Below are 15,692 nucleotides of genomic sequence, written 5' to 3' on the forward strand. Positions count from 1 at the left end.
CACCAGCCTTGGTCTATCCACTGCCCACGCCGTCGCCATCCATTGCTCGACAACCGGAGCAAGGGTACATGGAGTGGCGTTCGGCACAGGAAGTTCACCGTTTCACCGGGGGCCCGTCGAGGTTGTGCCGTACTCCTGGCTCGCCATGAGCAGGCGGTGCAGGAAGTGAACTAATCGCCATCTGTTTCCGTCTGTACGGGGATAGAAACTTGCCCCCCCCCCCCCCAGTGCAAGGCGTGGGTTTACTCCGGTTGCTCCAGGTTTGCGCCCCCGGTTTTATAATGAACACAACTCATTATTAATCGGCTAAGAACGTCAGGGACCTCCTGAACGATTCCTCCGACCCGGTGTGGCTCACCTGGATTAAATAGGCACGTAACACTCATTGTTATCGTAGGTAAATTGTTTAATGCAGTTTTCTTCACAGAGAAGTGCCGTACGCACGGACGTACGTTGAACTCCTTATACCGTTCGTAGCCAACCGCGCTCATCACAGGTGGCCAATAGGTGATGGAGAGGAGGAGGAGGAGGGCGACCTTGAGCCCGAACTTGTTTCGGAGCATCTCGGACAACACAACGAAGGGGACCGCTGCAGTAGCAACACCGCGCGCTGAGCGGGAGCTGAGTGCGGCCTTCGACAGAGGGCCTGGCTGCTGGGCACGCACCTGCACGTGGTCCGTGCCGGCCTTCATAGGTGCTGCTCGCTCACAGCACTTGCACCTACAGCACGAGCAGGGCTATACGGGGGAGCTTTGTCGTTGGGGGGGGGGTGATAGAACGATTGGAGGAGAGGAGAGTGAGCTGAGGGAAGTAGAGCGAGACGAGAGGGGAGAGGTAGGAGAGTGCGTGGAGGTGAGTAGAGTGAGATGAGAGGGGAGAGGCAGGAGAGTGCGTGGAGGTGAGTAGAGTGAGATGAGAGGGGAGAGGCAGGAGAGTGCGTGGAGGTGAATAGAGTGAGATGAGAGGGGAGAGGCAGGAGAGTGCGTGGAGGGGAGTAGAGTGAGATGAGAGGGGAGAGGCAGGAGAGTGCGTGGAGGTGAGTAGAGTGAGATGAGAGGGGAGAGGCAGAAGAGTGCGTGGAGGGGAGTAGAGTGAGATGAGAGGGGAGAGGCAGGAGAGTGCGTGGAGGGGAGTGAGATGAGAGGGAGAGGGAGGAGAGTGTGGAGGGGAGTGAGATGAGAGGGGAGACGCAGGAGAGTGCGTGGAGGGGAGTGGAGTGAGATGAGAGTGGAGAGGGGTAGGAGAGTGCGTGGAGGGGAGTAGAGTGAGATGAGAGGGGAGAGGTAGGAGAGTGTGGAGGAGAGTAGAGTGAGATGAGAGGAGAGTGTGGAGGGGAGGAGAGTGAGATGAGAGGGGAGAGGCAGGAGAGTGCGTGGAGGGGAGTGAGATGAGAGGGAGAGGGAGGAGAGTGTGGAGGGGAGTGAGATGAGAGGGGAGACGCAGGAGAGTGCGTGGAGGGGAGTGGAGTGAGATGAGAGTGGAGAGGGGTAGGAGAGTGCGTGGAGGGGAGTAGAGTGAGATGAGAGGGGAGAGGTAGGAGAGTGTGGAGGAGAGTAGAGTGAGATGAGAGGAGAGTGTGGAGGGGAGGAGAGTGAGATGAGAGGGGAGAGGCAGGAGAGTGCGTGGAGGGGAGTAGAGCGAGACGAGAGGGGAGAGGTAGGAGAGAGTGGAGGGGAACGACGGCCGAGCACGATCTGGGATTGGAATCCCGTGCAGGGCTGCCAGGCGTTCTGGCTCAATGAACCCACAATGCGCGAGCGAGGTGCCAAGTGCCTGGGCTGTGATTCCGAGTGAGTTTGAGTCCCTCCCCCCTCTCTCTGATCGCCCGGGGCGAGGTTGAGAACGCGGCGCGCTCACGCTGCTGCTTGTGCGGTCGCAGTGACACGCAGTTGGACTGCGTGCCCAGGTCACCGCGGTTCACTCGGGATTCGTCGAGTTCAGTGCTTGTCAATGGGGTGCGTCCGGGCGCTATGAACCCGGCGACCCGAGTTCCATTCTCGCTCGCGGTTTGGGCCCGTCCATAAATGACGTCACGGACATAGTGGGGTGGGTGGGGAGGGTGTCAGACATTTGTGGCGATGTGTGACGAGGGGTGGGGGCGGGGTTTGAGAAATGTGACGTCACATCAAAATGCGCAAACTTTAAATTAATATAGACAACACGTTCTACTCATTTAAATAAACTTTTCAATGTCTTCTCCTACAACATTAGAGTGCAGCGCCACATTAAATACGCACTACATTCACAATAGTTTAAAGCGATTTGAAGCATCTTTTTTTGGGGGGGGGGCAGAGCTTTGTGACGTCATATTTGAGGGGGGGGGTCTGACTTTTTGTGACGCCGTGTGACGAAAGGGGGGGGGGTCAAAAATCGTCCAAAATCGCGTGACGTCATTTATGGTCGGTCCCGGATATCTAAAACAGTCCTGAGCCTCCCCTAGGTCGACTCAGCCTCAAGTGAATACCCGGGCGCGGTGGTGTGTACATCGCCACTGGGGAGACAAAGGCGGTCGGGCGTGGTGTTGGCCACTCACCCCATCGTGTGCCTGGCCGGTCTTCATAGGTGCTCGCTGAAACAGAACTTGCCCCAACAGTCTGTTACAGGCTATACGGGGGATCTTTGTCTTTTTTGCGAGTGGAGTGTCAATTGGTTGGCGTCTAGGCTTGGCTCGCTCTCTCTCTCTCGGATGTAGCGTCACACACTCAGCGGGCGGCGAATTACTCGGTTAACTCCCCATGAAGAGTTGGAGGAGCAACAGGAACACGGCACGAACTCTCTCCCCTCCCTCTCTCTCCTGAAGCCCTCTCTCGTGGCGGCTAGCAGCACGCCTTCACATTGGCATCGATTGCTCCTCGGCGCATTGCTGCTGCTGCTGCTGCTGTGGCTGGTGGTGCTGGTGGTGGTGCTGGTGGTGCTGCTGCTGCTGGTGGTGGTGGTGCTGCTGGTGGTGCTGGTGGTGATGCTGCTGGTCGTGGTGCTGGTGGTGGTTGGTGGTGGTTAGTGGTGGTTGGTAGTTGGTGGTTGGTGGTGGTGGTTGGTTGGTGGTTGGTTGGTGGTGGTTGGTGGTGGTTGGTGGTGGTGGTGGTTGGTGCTGGTGGTTGGTTGGTGGTGGTGGTTGGTGGTGGTGGTGGTTGGTGCTGGTGGTTGGTTGGTGGTGGTGGTTGGTGGTGGTTGGTGGTTGGTTGGTGGTGGTTGGTGGTGGTTGGTGGTGGTGGTGGTTGGTGGTGGTGGTTGGTGGTGGTGGTTGGTGGTGGTGGTTGGTGCTGGTGGTTGGTTGGTGGTGGTTGGTGCTGGTGGTTGGTTGGTTGGTGGTGGTGGTTGGTGGTGGTGGTGGTGGTTAGTGGTGGTTAGTGGTGATTGGTGGTGGTGTTGTCGGCGGCTTTCGAGAGCCGTGAAGCGGGCACCTGTCCAGTCCGGAACCAGCGCGGTTTGTTTCTAAACCACAAGGGGAGACATCGCGGGTGGGGGGGGAGCTGGGTGCGGTGGGTGAGTGGGGGAGCGGTGGATGAGTGGGAGAGCGGTGGGTGAGTGGGGGAGCGGTGGGTGAGTGGGGGAGCGGTGGTTGAGTGGGGGAGCGGTGGGTGAGTGGGGGAGCGGTGGGTGAGTAGGGGAGCGGTGGGTGAGTGGGGGAGCGGTGGGTGAGTGGGGGAGCGGTGGGTGAGTGGGGGAGCGGTGGGTGAGTGGGGGAGCGGTGGGTGAGTGGGGGAGCGGTGGGTGAGTGGGGGAGCGGTGGATGAGTGAGGGAGCGGTGGGTGAGTGGGGGAGCGGTGGGTGAGTGGGGGAGCGGTGGGTGAGTGAGGGAGCGGTGGGTGAGTGGGGGGAGCGGTGGGTGAGTGGGGGAGTGGTGGGTGGGTGAGGAGCGGTGGGTGAGTGGGGGAGCGGTGGGTGAGTGGGGGAGCGGTGGGTGAGTGGGGGAGCGGTGGGTGAGTGGGGGAGCGGTGGGTGAGTGGGGGAGTGGTGGGTGGGTGAGGAGCGGTGGGTGAGTGGGGGAGCGGTGGGTGAGTGGGGAAGCGGTGGGTGAGTGGGGAGCGGTGGGTGAGTGGGGGAGCGGTGGATGAGTGGGGAGCGGTGGGTGAGTGGGGTAGCGGTGGGTGAGTGGGGGAGCGGTGGGTGAGTGGGAGAGCGGTGGGTGAGTGGGAGAGCGGTGGGTGAGTGGGGAGCGGTGGGTGAGTGGGGGAGCGGTGGGTGAGTGGGAGAGCGGTGAGTGGGAGAGCGGTGGGTGAGTGGGGAGCGGTGGGTTAGTGGGGGAGCGGTGGGTGAGTGGGGGAGCGGTGGGTGAGTGGGGGAGCGGTGGGTGAGTGGGGGAGCGGTGGGTGAGTGGGGGAGCGGTGGGTGAGTGGGGGAGTGGTGGGTGGGTGAGGAGCGGTGGGTGAGTGGGGGAGCGGTGGGTGAGTGGGGGAGCGGTGGGTGAGTGGGGGAGCGGTGGGTGGGTGAGGAGCGGTGGGTGAGTGGGGGAGCGGTGGGTGAGTGTGGGAGCGGTGGGTTAGTGGGGAAGCGGTGGGTGAGTGGGGGAGCGGTGGGTTAGTGGGGGAGCGGTGGGTGAGTGGGGGAGCGGTGGGTGAGTGGGGGAGCGGTGGGTGAGTGGGGGAGCGGTGGGTGAGTGGGGGAGCGGTGGGTGAGTGGGGGAGCGGTGGGTGAGTGGGGGAGCGGTGGGTGAGTGGGGGAGCGGTGGGTGAGTGGGGGAGCGGTGGGTGAGTGGGGGAGTGGTGGGTGGGTGAGGAGCGGTGGGTGAGTGGGGGAGCGGTGGGTGAGTGGGGGAGCGGTGGGTGAGTGGGGGAGCGGTGGGTGAGTGGGGGAGCGGTGGGTGAGTGGGGGAGTGGTGGGTGGGTGAGGAGCGGTGGGTGAGTGGGGGAGCGGTGGGTGAGTGGGGGAGCGGTGGGTGAGTGGGGGAGTGGTGGGTGAGTGGGGGAGTGGTGGGTGGGTGAGGAGCGGTGGGTGAGTGGGGAGCGGTGGGTGAGTGGGGGAGCGGTGGGTGAGTGGGGGAGCGGTGGGTGAGTGGGGGAGCGGTGGGTGAGTGGGGGAGCGGTGGGTGAGTGGGGGAGCGGTGGGTGAGTGGGGGAGCGGTGGGTGAGTGGGGGAGTGGTGGGTGGGTGAGGAGCGGTGGGTGAGTGGGGGAGCGGTGGGTGAGTGGGGGAGCGGTGGGTGAGTGGGGGAGCGGTGGGTGAGTGGGGGAGCGGTGGGTGAGTGGGGGAGTGGTGGGTGGGTGAGGAGCGGTGGGTGAGTGGGGGAGCGGTGGGTGAGTGGGGGAGCGGTGGGTGAGTGGCGGAGCGGTGGGTGAGTGGGGGAGCGGTGGGTGAGTGGGGGAGCGGTGGGTGAGTGGGGGAGCGGTGGGTGAGTGGGGGAGTGGTGGGTGGGTGAGGAGCGGTGGGTGAGTGGGGGAGCGGTGGGTGAGTGGGGGAGCGGTGGGTGAGTGGGGGAGCGGTGGGTGAGTGGGGGAGTGGTGGGTGGGTGAGGAGCGGTGGGTGAGTGGGGGAGCGGTGGGTGAGTGGGGGAGCGGTGGGTGAGTGGGGGAGCGGTGGGTGAGTGGGGGAGTGGTGGGTGGGTGAGGAGCGGTGGGTGAGTGGGGGAGCGGTGGGTGAGTGGGGGAGCGGTGGGTGAGTGGGGGAGCGGTGGGTGAGTGGGGGAGTGGTGGGTGGGTGAGGAGCGGTGGGTGAGGGGGGGAGCGGTGGGTGAGTGGGGGAGCGGTGGGTGAGTGGGGGAGCGGTGGGTGAGTGGGGGAGCGGTGGGTGAGTGGGGGAGCGGTGGGTGAGGGGGGGAGCGGTGGGTGAGTGGGGGAGCGGTGGGCGTAGTGGTTAGCGCGACTGCGCTACGAACAACAGCCGAAATCTGAGTTGGCGACCATGGCGAACACTCCGTGATGTGCCAATCCAATAGTGTGGTGAAGTATGGTTAAACAAGCCCCCCGCCCTCTCCCCCAAACCCCCATCCGCCTGATGACAGCCACGGCGTGACACGGCCTTCATCCAGCAGTAGATTGAGAAAGGGTGTGTAAATTATAATTGTTGTTGTTGGCATGGTCATTAAGCATCGGCTGGACTACGTTTGAAGGGGATTTCGGCTTTCTATCCCTTTAAAAAATATATATTCTAGACCGTCGATCGGTAGAAAGCACACCGCTTCATCAAGTCGTCTCTGCGGTATATATGTGTACAACAACAACAACATATGTCTGTGCCATACTCACCGACCCAGCCACCTGGGTGTCAAGTCCATTGTGCTTTCGACGCAGCCTCCGATTAGCACGCTTGGCTACGTACGGCACGAAGGAAGTTCAACATGAACACACACACGCGCACATGTATCCGTCAACATCACCGTGGCCTTAAAAGTAAAACATAGGTGACGTTACAGGCGATGGCTCTCATTCAGCGCAGAGGTATCTCTCCGATCGCGGGTTGGGGAGTTTGTGTTTTGTTTTATCAGTGCTTGTGCACTCCTGAAAACGTATCGGAATCGACAATTCTACGCACGTGTCTGTGTGTGTCTGTGTATGTGTGTCTCTGTGTGCGTCTATGTGTGTGTGTCTGTGTGTGTCTGTGTGTATAGTGGGGAGCGGTGGTGGAGCGGTTAGCGCTACGCTGCGCTATGAACCCAGCGACCCCAGTTCGATTCCCGCTCACGGCCAACACCAGTGACGATTATCTGAACCGGTCCTGGGCCTCCCCTAGGTCGACTCAGCCTCAAATTAGTGTCTGGTGCGGTGTGTAAACATCGCCACTGGGGAGACAAAGGCGGCCGGGCGTGGTGTTGGCCACCGACCCCCTCGTGAGCCGTGCCGGCCTTTATAGGCGCTCTTTAACAGCACTTGCCCCTACAGTCTGTTAAGGCTATACGGGGGATATTTATCTTTGTTGTATACAATAAGATACCGGCATAGAGGCTGCACGTCCTATATAGGAAACTCAATGCACGCATCACCGTGTGTGTGTGTGTACGGTCTTTAAACATTGACATTCGTGAAATAAAGATTCGGAATTCTTTGGCAACACGGCTATCCAAACGCACATGGATATCCTTATCGTGAAGTGGGTTAGCCAGACTTATAATAATGAACACATCACGTACACGTGCACACACCAAAGATGACCCATATAGCCTTAAGCAGACTTTAAGAGCAAGTGCTCTTAGCGTAGCAGCTATGAAGGCCGGTACCACACAGGAAGGGGGTGGTTGGCCATCACCACTCCCGTGATTTTTTTCACATCTTTTAAGGCTGAGTCGATCTACGGGGGGCCCAGGACCAGTTTGAATATTCGGCACCGATGTTGACCGTGCGCTGGAATCGAACTCGTGTCGCCGTGTTCGGCATGCAGTGGTGCGCTAATCACTGCACCACCGCTCCTCACTGTGCACACGTGCACACGCACACACAAGAACAAAAATTCCCCGTATAGCCTAAACAGATTGTTGGGGCAAGTGCTGTTCGCGAACACTTAAGACACACAAACACGCACACATTCACAAACATACACAAATGTAAACACACACGAACATAGGGCACACATTTTATGCACACACTCACGGAAACACACGCACGCGCACACATACACAATTATAAAGTCACGCAAGTACAAACAAGACAAAGATCCCATAGTATAACCTTAACAGACTGTTGGGCCAAGTGCTGTTAGCGAGCACCTATGAAGGCCGACACGGCACACGAGAGGGTGGGTAGCCAACACTACGCCCGGCCGCTTTTGTCTCCCCAGTGGCAATGTTTACATACCGCACCGGGTACTCATTTGAGATTGAGTCGACCTAGGGGAGGCCCAGGACCGTCACCGGTGTTGGCAGTGAGCGGGAATCGAGCTCGGGTCGCCGGGTTCGTAGCGCAGCGCGCGAACCGCTACACTACCGCTCACACACATACACAAATGTAAACACACGCCCGCACGAATATAGGGCACACATTTTATGCACACTCTCACACACTCACGGAAACACATACACACACGCGCAGATACACAATTATAAAGTCGCGCAAGTACAGTACACAAACACACATACACGTATACACGCACGTAGACACTCATTGTTAACGCACTTTAATTACGCACACAAACTTTGAACATATACATACACAGGAAGAGTTGCACACACACATCATACATTTACAATGATCCCCCGTATAGCTCACACAGGCTGTTGAGTAAAGGGCTGTTGGCGTGCACAATTGAAGACACGCACCATATGTACACACGCACACACATCAGAAGCAGAATACGTTTTCATACTGGAGGAATCCGATGAGCTATGAAGCTATTTTAATTCACAGTTACACGCATGTATACCGTCCGAGCAGACACCATGCCTCCTTCCCCAACTCTGTCCTTTCACGGAAAGTTAATTTTATTTAACGGATCCCATCAGCCACACGTTTTTTTTTCAGCAGCATTGGTTCAACGCAAACACAACTCTGTAGCGATGTCGACATTCAGTGTCCCATCACCCGAGTCAGTCTTTGCTTGAACTGACGATGCACAGGGAACTTCCAGATATGAACGGGCATTATTGATTCTGTCTGATACATCATGGGTCCTACAATTCGACGCAAAACTATAAAATACCAAAAATGCCGCAACCGATATTATGTTACACAGTAAAAAAAATATGTCCACAACGACGCTTTTGACATAACAATACACGTGCAGTATATGAACACAATATTGTTGGTAACTACTGCTGCTGCTGCGTTAGCAACGGTGTACACGCGCGAACAACAGCACTCAACTCGACAACAATAATACCGTATAATAGTGCGACGTTTCGGGCAATTACCCTTCTCCATGGCAAGTAAATGAAGAAGGAGCCGTTTGCGCCACGCGTCACATATCGTATCTAAAATATATATATTCATCCTTTTAAGGCCACGCAGTGCTACTGACGGGCAAGACTGAGTCATCAGTTTGTGGCACGTCTGTACCACGACTCCAGTGTGCATCACGCGCACGCGCGCGCGCGTGGATGGCGTGTGATGAGCGAGGTTTCCCCCCACAAATGCTAAGATCCCCCACCCACCTATAGTCTCAACAGACTGTTGGGGCAAGTGCTGTTAGCGAGTAGCACCTGTGAAGGCCGGCACGGAACGCGACGAGGGTGGGTGACCAGCAACCAAGCCCGCCCGCCCGCCTTTGTCTCCCCAGTGGCGATATTTACTTTAGTAAAAAGAAGAAGTGTTTTTTGCTTTTTTTCATTCACTGCATCATACATGTGTAGTGGTGTTAACTACTCGCTGTTCGCAAACTGTGAGAGCAGATCGTAAACAAGGGTTTCCCGCTCAATCAAACGGTCAGGGTCAAATGGGGTGAGGTAGGATCCAAACCCAGATTGGTAAGGACAAATCAGAGGGTCCCACAAGGTGGCCGCGGATTGGACAACCCGGCCACGAACAGGCATGAAAGCCAGAGCGCTGAGAGCTCTGGAGGAGTTCTGCTACACGAAGACCCAAGTCGGCCGAAGACGTCTAGGACCCTGGACCAAGCCCTCCAGCCCTTATCAGGGCTCGGGCTCAGAGTAACCAGTGGTCGGGGAGAGATCCCCTAGGTCCAGCCAGAGGACGCTGGGAGAGCAGGGAGATTAGATAGCCTGCAAGGTCCGGAGGCTTGTACCTTCTGAGGGTAACGGGTGAGGGGACCATATACCCCTTAGTGTGATAGGGACTGTGTATTAAGATAATAAACAGTGTGTGCCATAAAGAAGTCCAGAAGTCCGTCCTTACAACATTACACATGTAACGGTGGCTTCTCGGTGGGTGCCCCCACACAGTCTGGAACGCCAGCCCCTCTGCACATCCGCAGCATCACCTCCATTGTCTCCTTCAAGAGACACTTCACAACTCACCTCCACGAACCACGACCCGACTTGCGAGCGACTCTGAGTTGCGGCCCGTTCGGTCCGCAAAAAATTTGCGCGCGTTACCAATTGCATCATCACGAATAAGAAGAACATCCATAAACCCTCGTACCGATCCTAAGTTGGATATTGTTGGTCAAGGAGTAATTTGAGGCCGAGTCGACCTGGGGGAGGCCCAAGACCGGTTCATAAAATTGTCACTGGTGTTGGCCGTGAGCAGGAATCGAACTCAGGATGGGTTCGTAGCGCAGCCTGTCGCGATGACTCAGGATGGGTTCGTAGCGCAGCCTGTCGCGATGACATTAATCCTCACAGCATATCCCTGGCCTTCGGTGTTGATGCTGAACTCAGACAGTCTATACCGAGCAGACGACAGTATACGTTGCACGGGGGGGGGGTGGTGAGGGGCTATCGAAGAGAAAATAAAATAGTCCAGACACAACGTGTGGCACGTGGCAGTTGCCAGAACGATTGCCTTCGTGGCGAATGCGGTGTCAAATCATACACAGCCTGCCCTAACCCCCCCCCCCCCCAAAAGCTTCACCATCCCCGCACTGACCAGCGTGGGGAACGAGGCCTTCATCCAGCAGTGGATTGACGGTGACACGAAAGCAAATTATTATTTTTTTAAAGGCACGTGTATAGAAAAAGTTAGTATAGATAATTATTATTAATGTGTGCTCGGGATACGATGTACTTTACGTGTCGTTTACGACGGTCGTGTTGGACACAATGCGTCTTAGACACAGCGAACGATGATCATCATGATAATAGTTTTTTTACCCTTCTGTCTGGCAACAAAACTGACACCTTTTTACAAGGAGTCATGTTTGCATAGACCGCAATACCTGCAGTCATAATGCAAACATAAAACCAAAAAATTTGCGCCTTTTGGCGTCATCTGGTCCAACCCATGTGAGACTAGACTCTAAGGAAAGCTGTCTCGGGTGTGGACCAATCAACTTCAAGGACAGTGCATACATGATCAGAGTTATGGTTTTTTTTGTTTGCATTATGACTGCAGGTATTGTGGTCTATGCAAACATGACTCCTTGTAAAAAAGGTGTCAGTTTTGTTGCCAGACAGAAGGGTAAAAAAACAATTATCATATTTTTACTGGCAAATGAGGTTCCAATGGATGATCATCATGTCTGCAGCACGGATGACTCGAGTGCGTATTGCGCTTGGAGAGCGGTGGCGCAGCGGTTAGCGAACTGCGCCACAAACTCAGCCCTCCCTTTCGGTCCGGGAAATCCCCCCCTCAAGCCCCACCTCCCCAAATCCCCCCCCGAAAACCCCCCCCCCCCACCCAACTCTCACCCCCCTCTTCGTATCCCAGAGCGTGTAGCCCGCGGATTCGCGAGTCCCCACGCAGTTGCACCGCCTACGCACGCTGTATGTTTTAAATTATCCCGGAGAAGGGAGTGTGATGTAACTCTGTATGTTGGACTTCTTTCGCACCGTACGCAGCCGACTGCGCTAATCGGAGGTCCTGGGGGAAGGACGACAAACCTAAAGTGATGGAGCTGTGAAGGTTTTCTGTTTTGTCACTGATGTTAAAGCAGGGGCAGGTTGGTCGGAAAGTTGCATCCACACGTTGCAACAACAACCACAACAACCACAGACCATTTGAGGATACAAGGGTAAGTTAGAGAAAAGTTCAGCAAGTCATTGGTAAAGAAGTAATAAAATATGAAGCACTAAGTTCAATATTTGAAGTTCAATATTTGACCTTCGTACGTAAATTCCGGTAACCGCCATCTAAAGACGTTGGCACTGAACACAGGGAGCGGTGGTGCAGCGGTTAGCGCTACGCTGCGCTACGAACCTGGCGATCCGGGTTCGATTCCCGCTCACGGCCAACACCCAGTGACGATTATCTGAACCGGTCCTGGGCCTCACCTAGGTCGACTCAGCCTCAAACGAGTACCTGGTGTGATGTGTGAGCATTGCCACGGGGGAGACAAAGGCGGCCGGGCGTGGTGTTGGCCACCCACCCCTTCGTGTGCCGTGCCGGCATTCATAGGTGCTCGCAAACAGCACTTGCCCAAAGAGTCTATTACAGGCTACACGGGGGATCTTTGTCTTTTTTGTATATGTAGCGAGCACCTATGGTGGTGCTGGCTAACATAACTTGCCCCAACAGTCTGTTAAGGCTATCGCGGGGATCTTTGTCTTTGTATATATATGGTTTATATATATTGGTGTATTTTAGTGGACAGAGTTGAACACACTATGAGACCTCCTTTACCAGTGGCAAAATATAGTAATAGGGTTTTACCCTTTCAACTGGTACAAAAACTGACACCTTTATAATACAAGGGATATTGTTTGCAATAACCACAACACAAGCAGTCAAAATGCAAACAAAAATAAACAACTCTGATAATGATAATGATATGCACTGTCCTTGAAGTTGATTGGTCCAATTGGTTTGCATTTTGACTGCTTGTGTTGTGGTTATTGCAAACATGATCCCTTGTATAAAGGTGTCAGTTTTTGTACCAGTTGAAAGGGTAAAAACCTTTTACTAGAGTTGAACACGTCGTGGGCTTTCGCGACCAATATTATTCAAGACAGATTACATTTTTGGGGTTAGCTCGCGTCAATATAATGTCTCGTTAATCCCGCCACCACCCGACATAGCCAATTTGTGGGGTTCCTGACGTCAACAAAGCATGCCAATTAGTTCAGCGCACCGAAAACGGAGGATTTCTCCACAATTCCGGTTGTTGTAATTAAGCGCGAAACGTCACGGTGGGTTTACTCTTTAACATACCGGCGTGCTGAACTAGTGACCGACCAATCGGCGCTCTCTGTTTACGTGACACAACTTTACTAACTGGCTGTGTCGGGTGGTGGCGGGTTTAAAGACGACCCCTCTTATGGCTCGTGGAGAAAGAGCCATAGGAGAGGAGAGAGAAAAGAGAGTGTCAGATGACATGGGAGTGAGAGTCATAGGCAGAGGGGGGAGAGGTAGACCTTGAACAGGGGGGGCAGGGAGTTGACATCGCTGTGTGGGGGGGGGGGGGGGTTAGAATTCCAAGTCATGACAGCAGCACATGAGAGAATAACAATCTCTAACGAAACGTTACGATTGCGTAAAAATAAAAAATAAACTTTGGCCCAGAATCTCCCAGCCTCTCCCCCCCCCATCTTTTCACGAGGGTCCATGCCGCAATTTTGGATGTCCTTGGCCCGTTACGTGAACGAGAGTTTGGCTTCGTGCGAGAGAAGTAGAAAAACCAAAACCGTGAGAGTTCCCGCAGAACAAACCCCGCGCGCGCGTTGCGCACGAGGCAGAGACTGGGCACGGGCCGTCTCCCGTAGCCCCACAACTACTATCACAACCTGGCAAGCCGTCGTGGGGTGGCTCCAACCCATCAACCGTATCAAGCAGGCTTCCAGAGCCCTGCCGATTTAAACATTTCAGGTGACCGGCAGTGGACTGGCAACGGCGTTGATTTCTAATTTGTTTATTTACTTGAAATCACGTGTTTCTTTTTTTTAGCGCTGGCTCGGGTGAAGGACAAACGCGAAGCGGTCAGCAACAAACGGCACTCTTGAAGTTGTAATCGTGAATGCGGTTCATGGTGACGATGCATAACGACGCAAAAGTTAAAACAACTCAAAAGAAGAAGAGTTTTTTTGGTTATAAACAATGTCTCTGTATAGACATACTCTTAGTTCTTTCGGTAAAGTCACGTAGGTAAAAAAATGAAATTAAAATTAATAAAAAATACAATAATAAATATATTTTTTATTAATAAAAAATAAAATAATCAATATATTTTTTTATCAATTTTCATTTCATTTTTTACCTACGTGACTTTACCGAAAGAACTAAGAGTATGAATCCTTGCAATCACGAAAGCTTCAAATCTAGAATCTGTATAGACAGTCATCTGCAGGGTGAACTTTAACTTAGTTCTTATTTCGAAAGAGTGAGCACGCGAATTCACCTGTCCATAGCGTTGCATAATGCCCTACAAAATAAACCGCCCGATGCGTTATTGCTCGCATTAATCTGGGGATCATCTCTCGCTGCGTACCTAATTCTACAGCAAGCAAGAACTCGGGATGGATGGAGGAGGGGTGGCGCAGTGGTTAGCAGCACTGCGCTGTGAAATCTGGCAAAGCGGAGTTCACTAAACCGCACCCAACCACCGTGATCGACCACTGTACGGCCAATCGCCTTCCATGACCGACACGGCCTGTGGAGGCCTTCGTCCGGCAGCGGAGTGACCCGGAGCTGTTGATTGCGGCATTCTCCGGATTACGATGAGAAGGACCGGACAATCAAGACGAGTCGGAAACACGTGTCCGGTGTAAATAAAAGCTCCCTAATTAAATCTGGTCACACACACACATAGCCCATTATAATACGCAACCCCCCCCCCACCACCCCACTGTAATAAAAAAAAAACATTATACTATTTATTTGTGTAAGAGACAATCCTCAATTCCACTTGGTTTGTTGTAAAACTCGCTTCCCGTGTGCATATCACTCACCCTACCCCCCCCCCCCCCAGAGCCCCCCCTCGGTGCCCACCCCCCTGGTGCCCCCGCCCCCCGGTGCCCATCCACCAACTCTTCGAGCTCTCCCGCACCCCCCCCCCCCTCCATTGACAATAACCAACCCGCACGGCCCACAACAATCAGCACCACCACCACAACTGCCAGAAGCCCCCCCAGCCCCCACCTCTCTCCATCGCCAGGAGCAGCCCAAGCGCCCATCCCACCCATCCTTCGCAGCACGCGGCTCAAGCGCACCACGCACGCACACACCCCGCTAAAGACAAAGATCCCCCGTGTAGCCTCTAACAGACCGTTGGGGGCAAGTGCTGTTAGCGAGTGGCGCCTGTGATTCTATGAAGGCCGGCGCAGTGTAGCAACCACGCCCTTTGTCTCCCGTGAATGCTTCCTGAACACACCGCACCAGGTACTACTCATTTGAGGCTGAGTCGACCTAGGGGATGCCCAGGACCGGTTCAGACATCCCTCGCCGGTGTTGGCGGTGTGCGGGTTCGTTCTTTTTTATCGCAGCTTGCTCACCACTGCACTACCGCTCCTTCACCCCCCCACCTCCCACACTCTCACGCAGGACCTCGCAACCGCAAGGCCAAGAAGAAAGGAGGAGGAGGAGGCGGAGGAGGAGGAGGTGGAGGGGCAGGAGGAGGTTCGGGTGGAGCAGCAACAGCAGCAGCAGCAGCAGCAGCAGGAGGAGGAGGCTCGGGAGGAGAAGAAAAGCGGCCACGGACCGCATTCTCCGCCGAGCAACTCTCTCGTCTCAAGTCCGAGTTCCAAGCATCTCGCTACCTGACCGAGGCGCGGCGCCAGGCCCTCGCCCAGGAACTGCAGCTGAACGAGGCACAGATCAAGATCTGGTTCCAGAACAAGCGCGCCAAGCTGAAGAAGGCGAGCGGAGTGCGAAACCCGCTCGCCCTGCAGCTGATGGCACAGGGCCTCTATAATCACGCGGGCGAGAGGTCGCGCTCCGATAAGACTGACAGCGAGTGAGATCTGGGGGGGGGGGGGGAGGCCCTCGGGAGAGGACATCGCAAAACTGTGGCTTCCACGTGTGCCGCACCTGTGTGGTGCACTGCGCCGCGTGGGTTGCGTTGTGTCTGTTGCGTCCGGGTGTTTGTGGCCACGCCGTCACCCGCTTGCCCGCCTACACATCCGGCGATCTTTGTATCGCGTCAATAACACTGTGGCCTTAGACGTTCATTAGCAGGCGACGTTTCTGAAATTGGCACCTCGGGGTGCCTAGGCCCGTAACATCGGCTGTTCTATTTACGTACGCGCGCGTGTGTGTGTTTACTCTTAAGGCCGCCACA

General features: G+C 55.4%; 1 protein-coding gene across 1 annotated transcript in view; it reads left to right on the plus strand.

Moving 5' to 3' along the window:
• The window catches only part of LOC144724792 (homeobox protein engrailed-1a-like), a 49,165-nt gene extending 33,793 nt beyond the window's left edge, over window positions 1-15,372 (plus strand). The window contains exon 4 of the mRNA XM_078604180.1: window positions 14,957-15,372. Within this exon, the coding sequence (XP_078460306.1) occupies window positions 14,957-15,372 (416 nt within the window). The remainder of the gene's footprint in view (window positions 1-14,956) is intronic.
• The last annotated feature ends 320 nt before the right edge of the window (window positions 15,373-15,692 follow it).

This window comes from Lampetra planeri, chromosome 21, assembly GCF_965212315.1.
Source record: "Lampetra planeri chromosome 21, kcLamPlan1.2.h2, whole genome shotgun sequence".
NCBI classification, from domain to species: domain Eukaryota; kingdom Metazoa; phylum Chordata; class Hyperoartia; order Petromyzontiformes; family Petromyzontidae; genus Lampetra; species Lampetra planeri.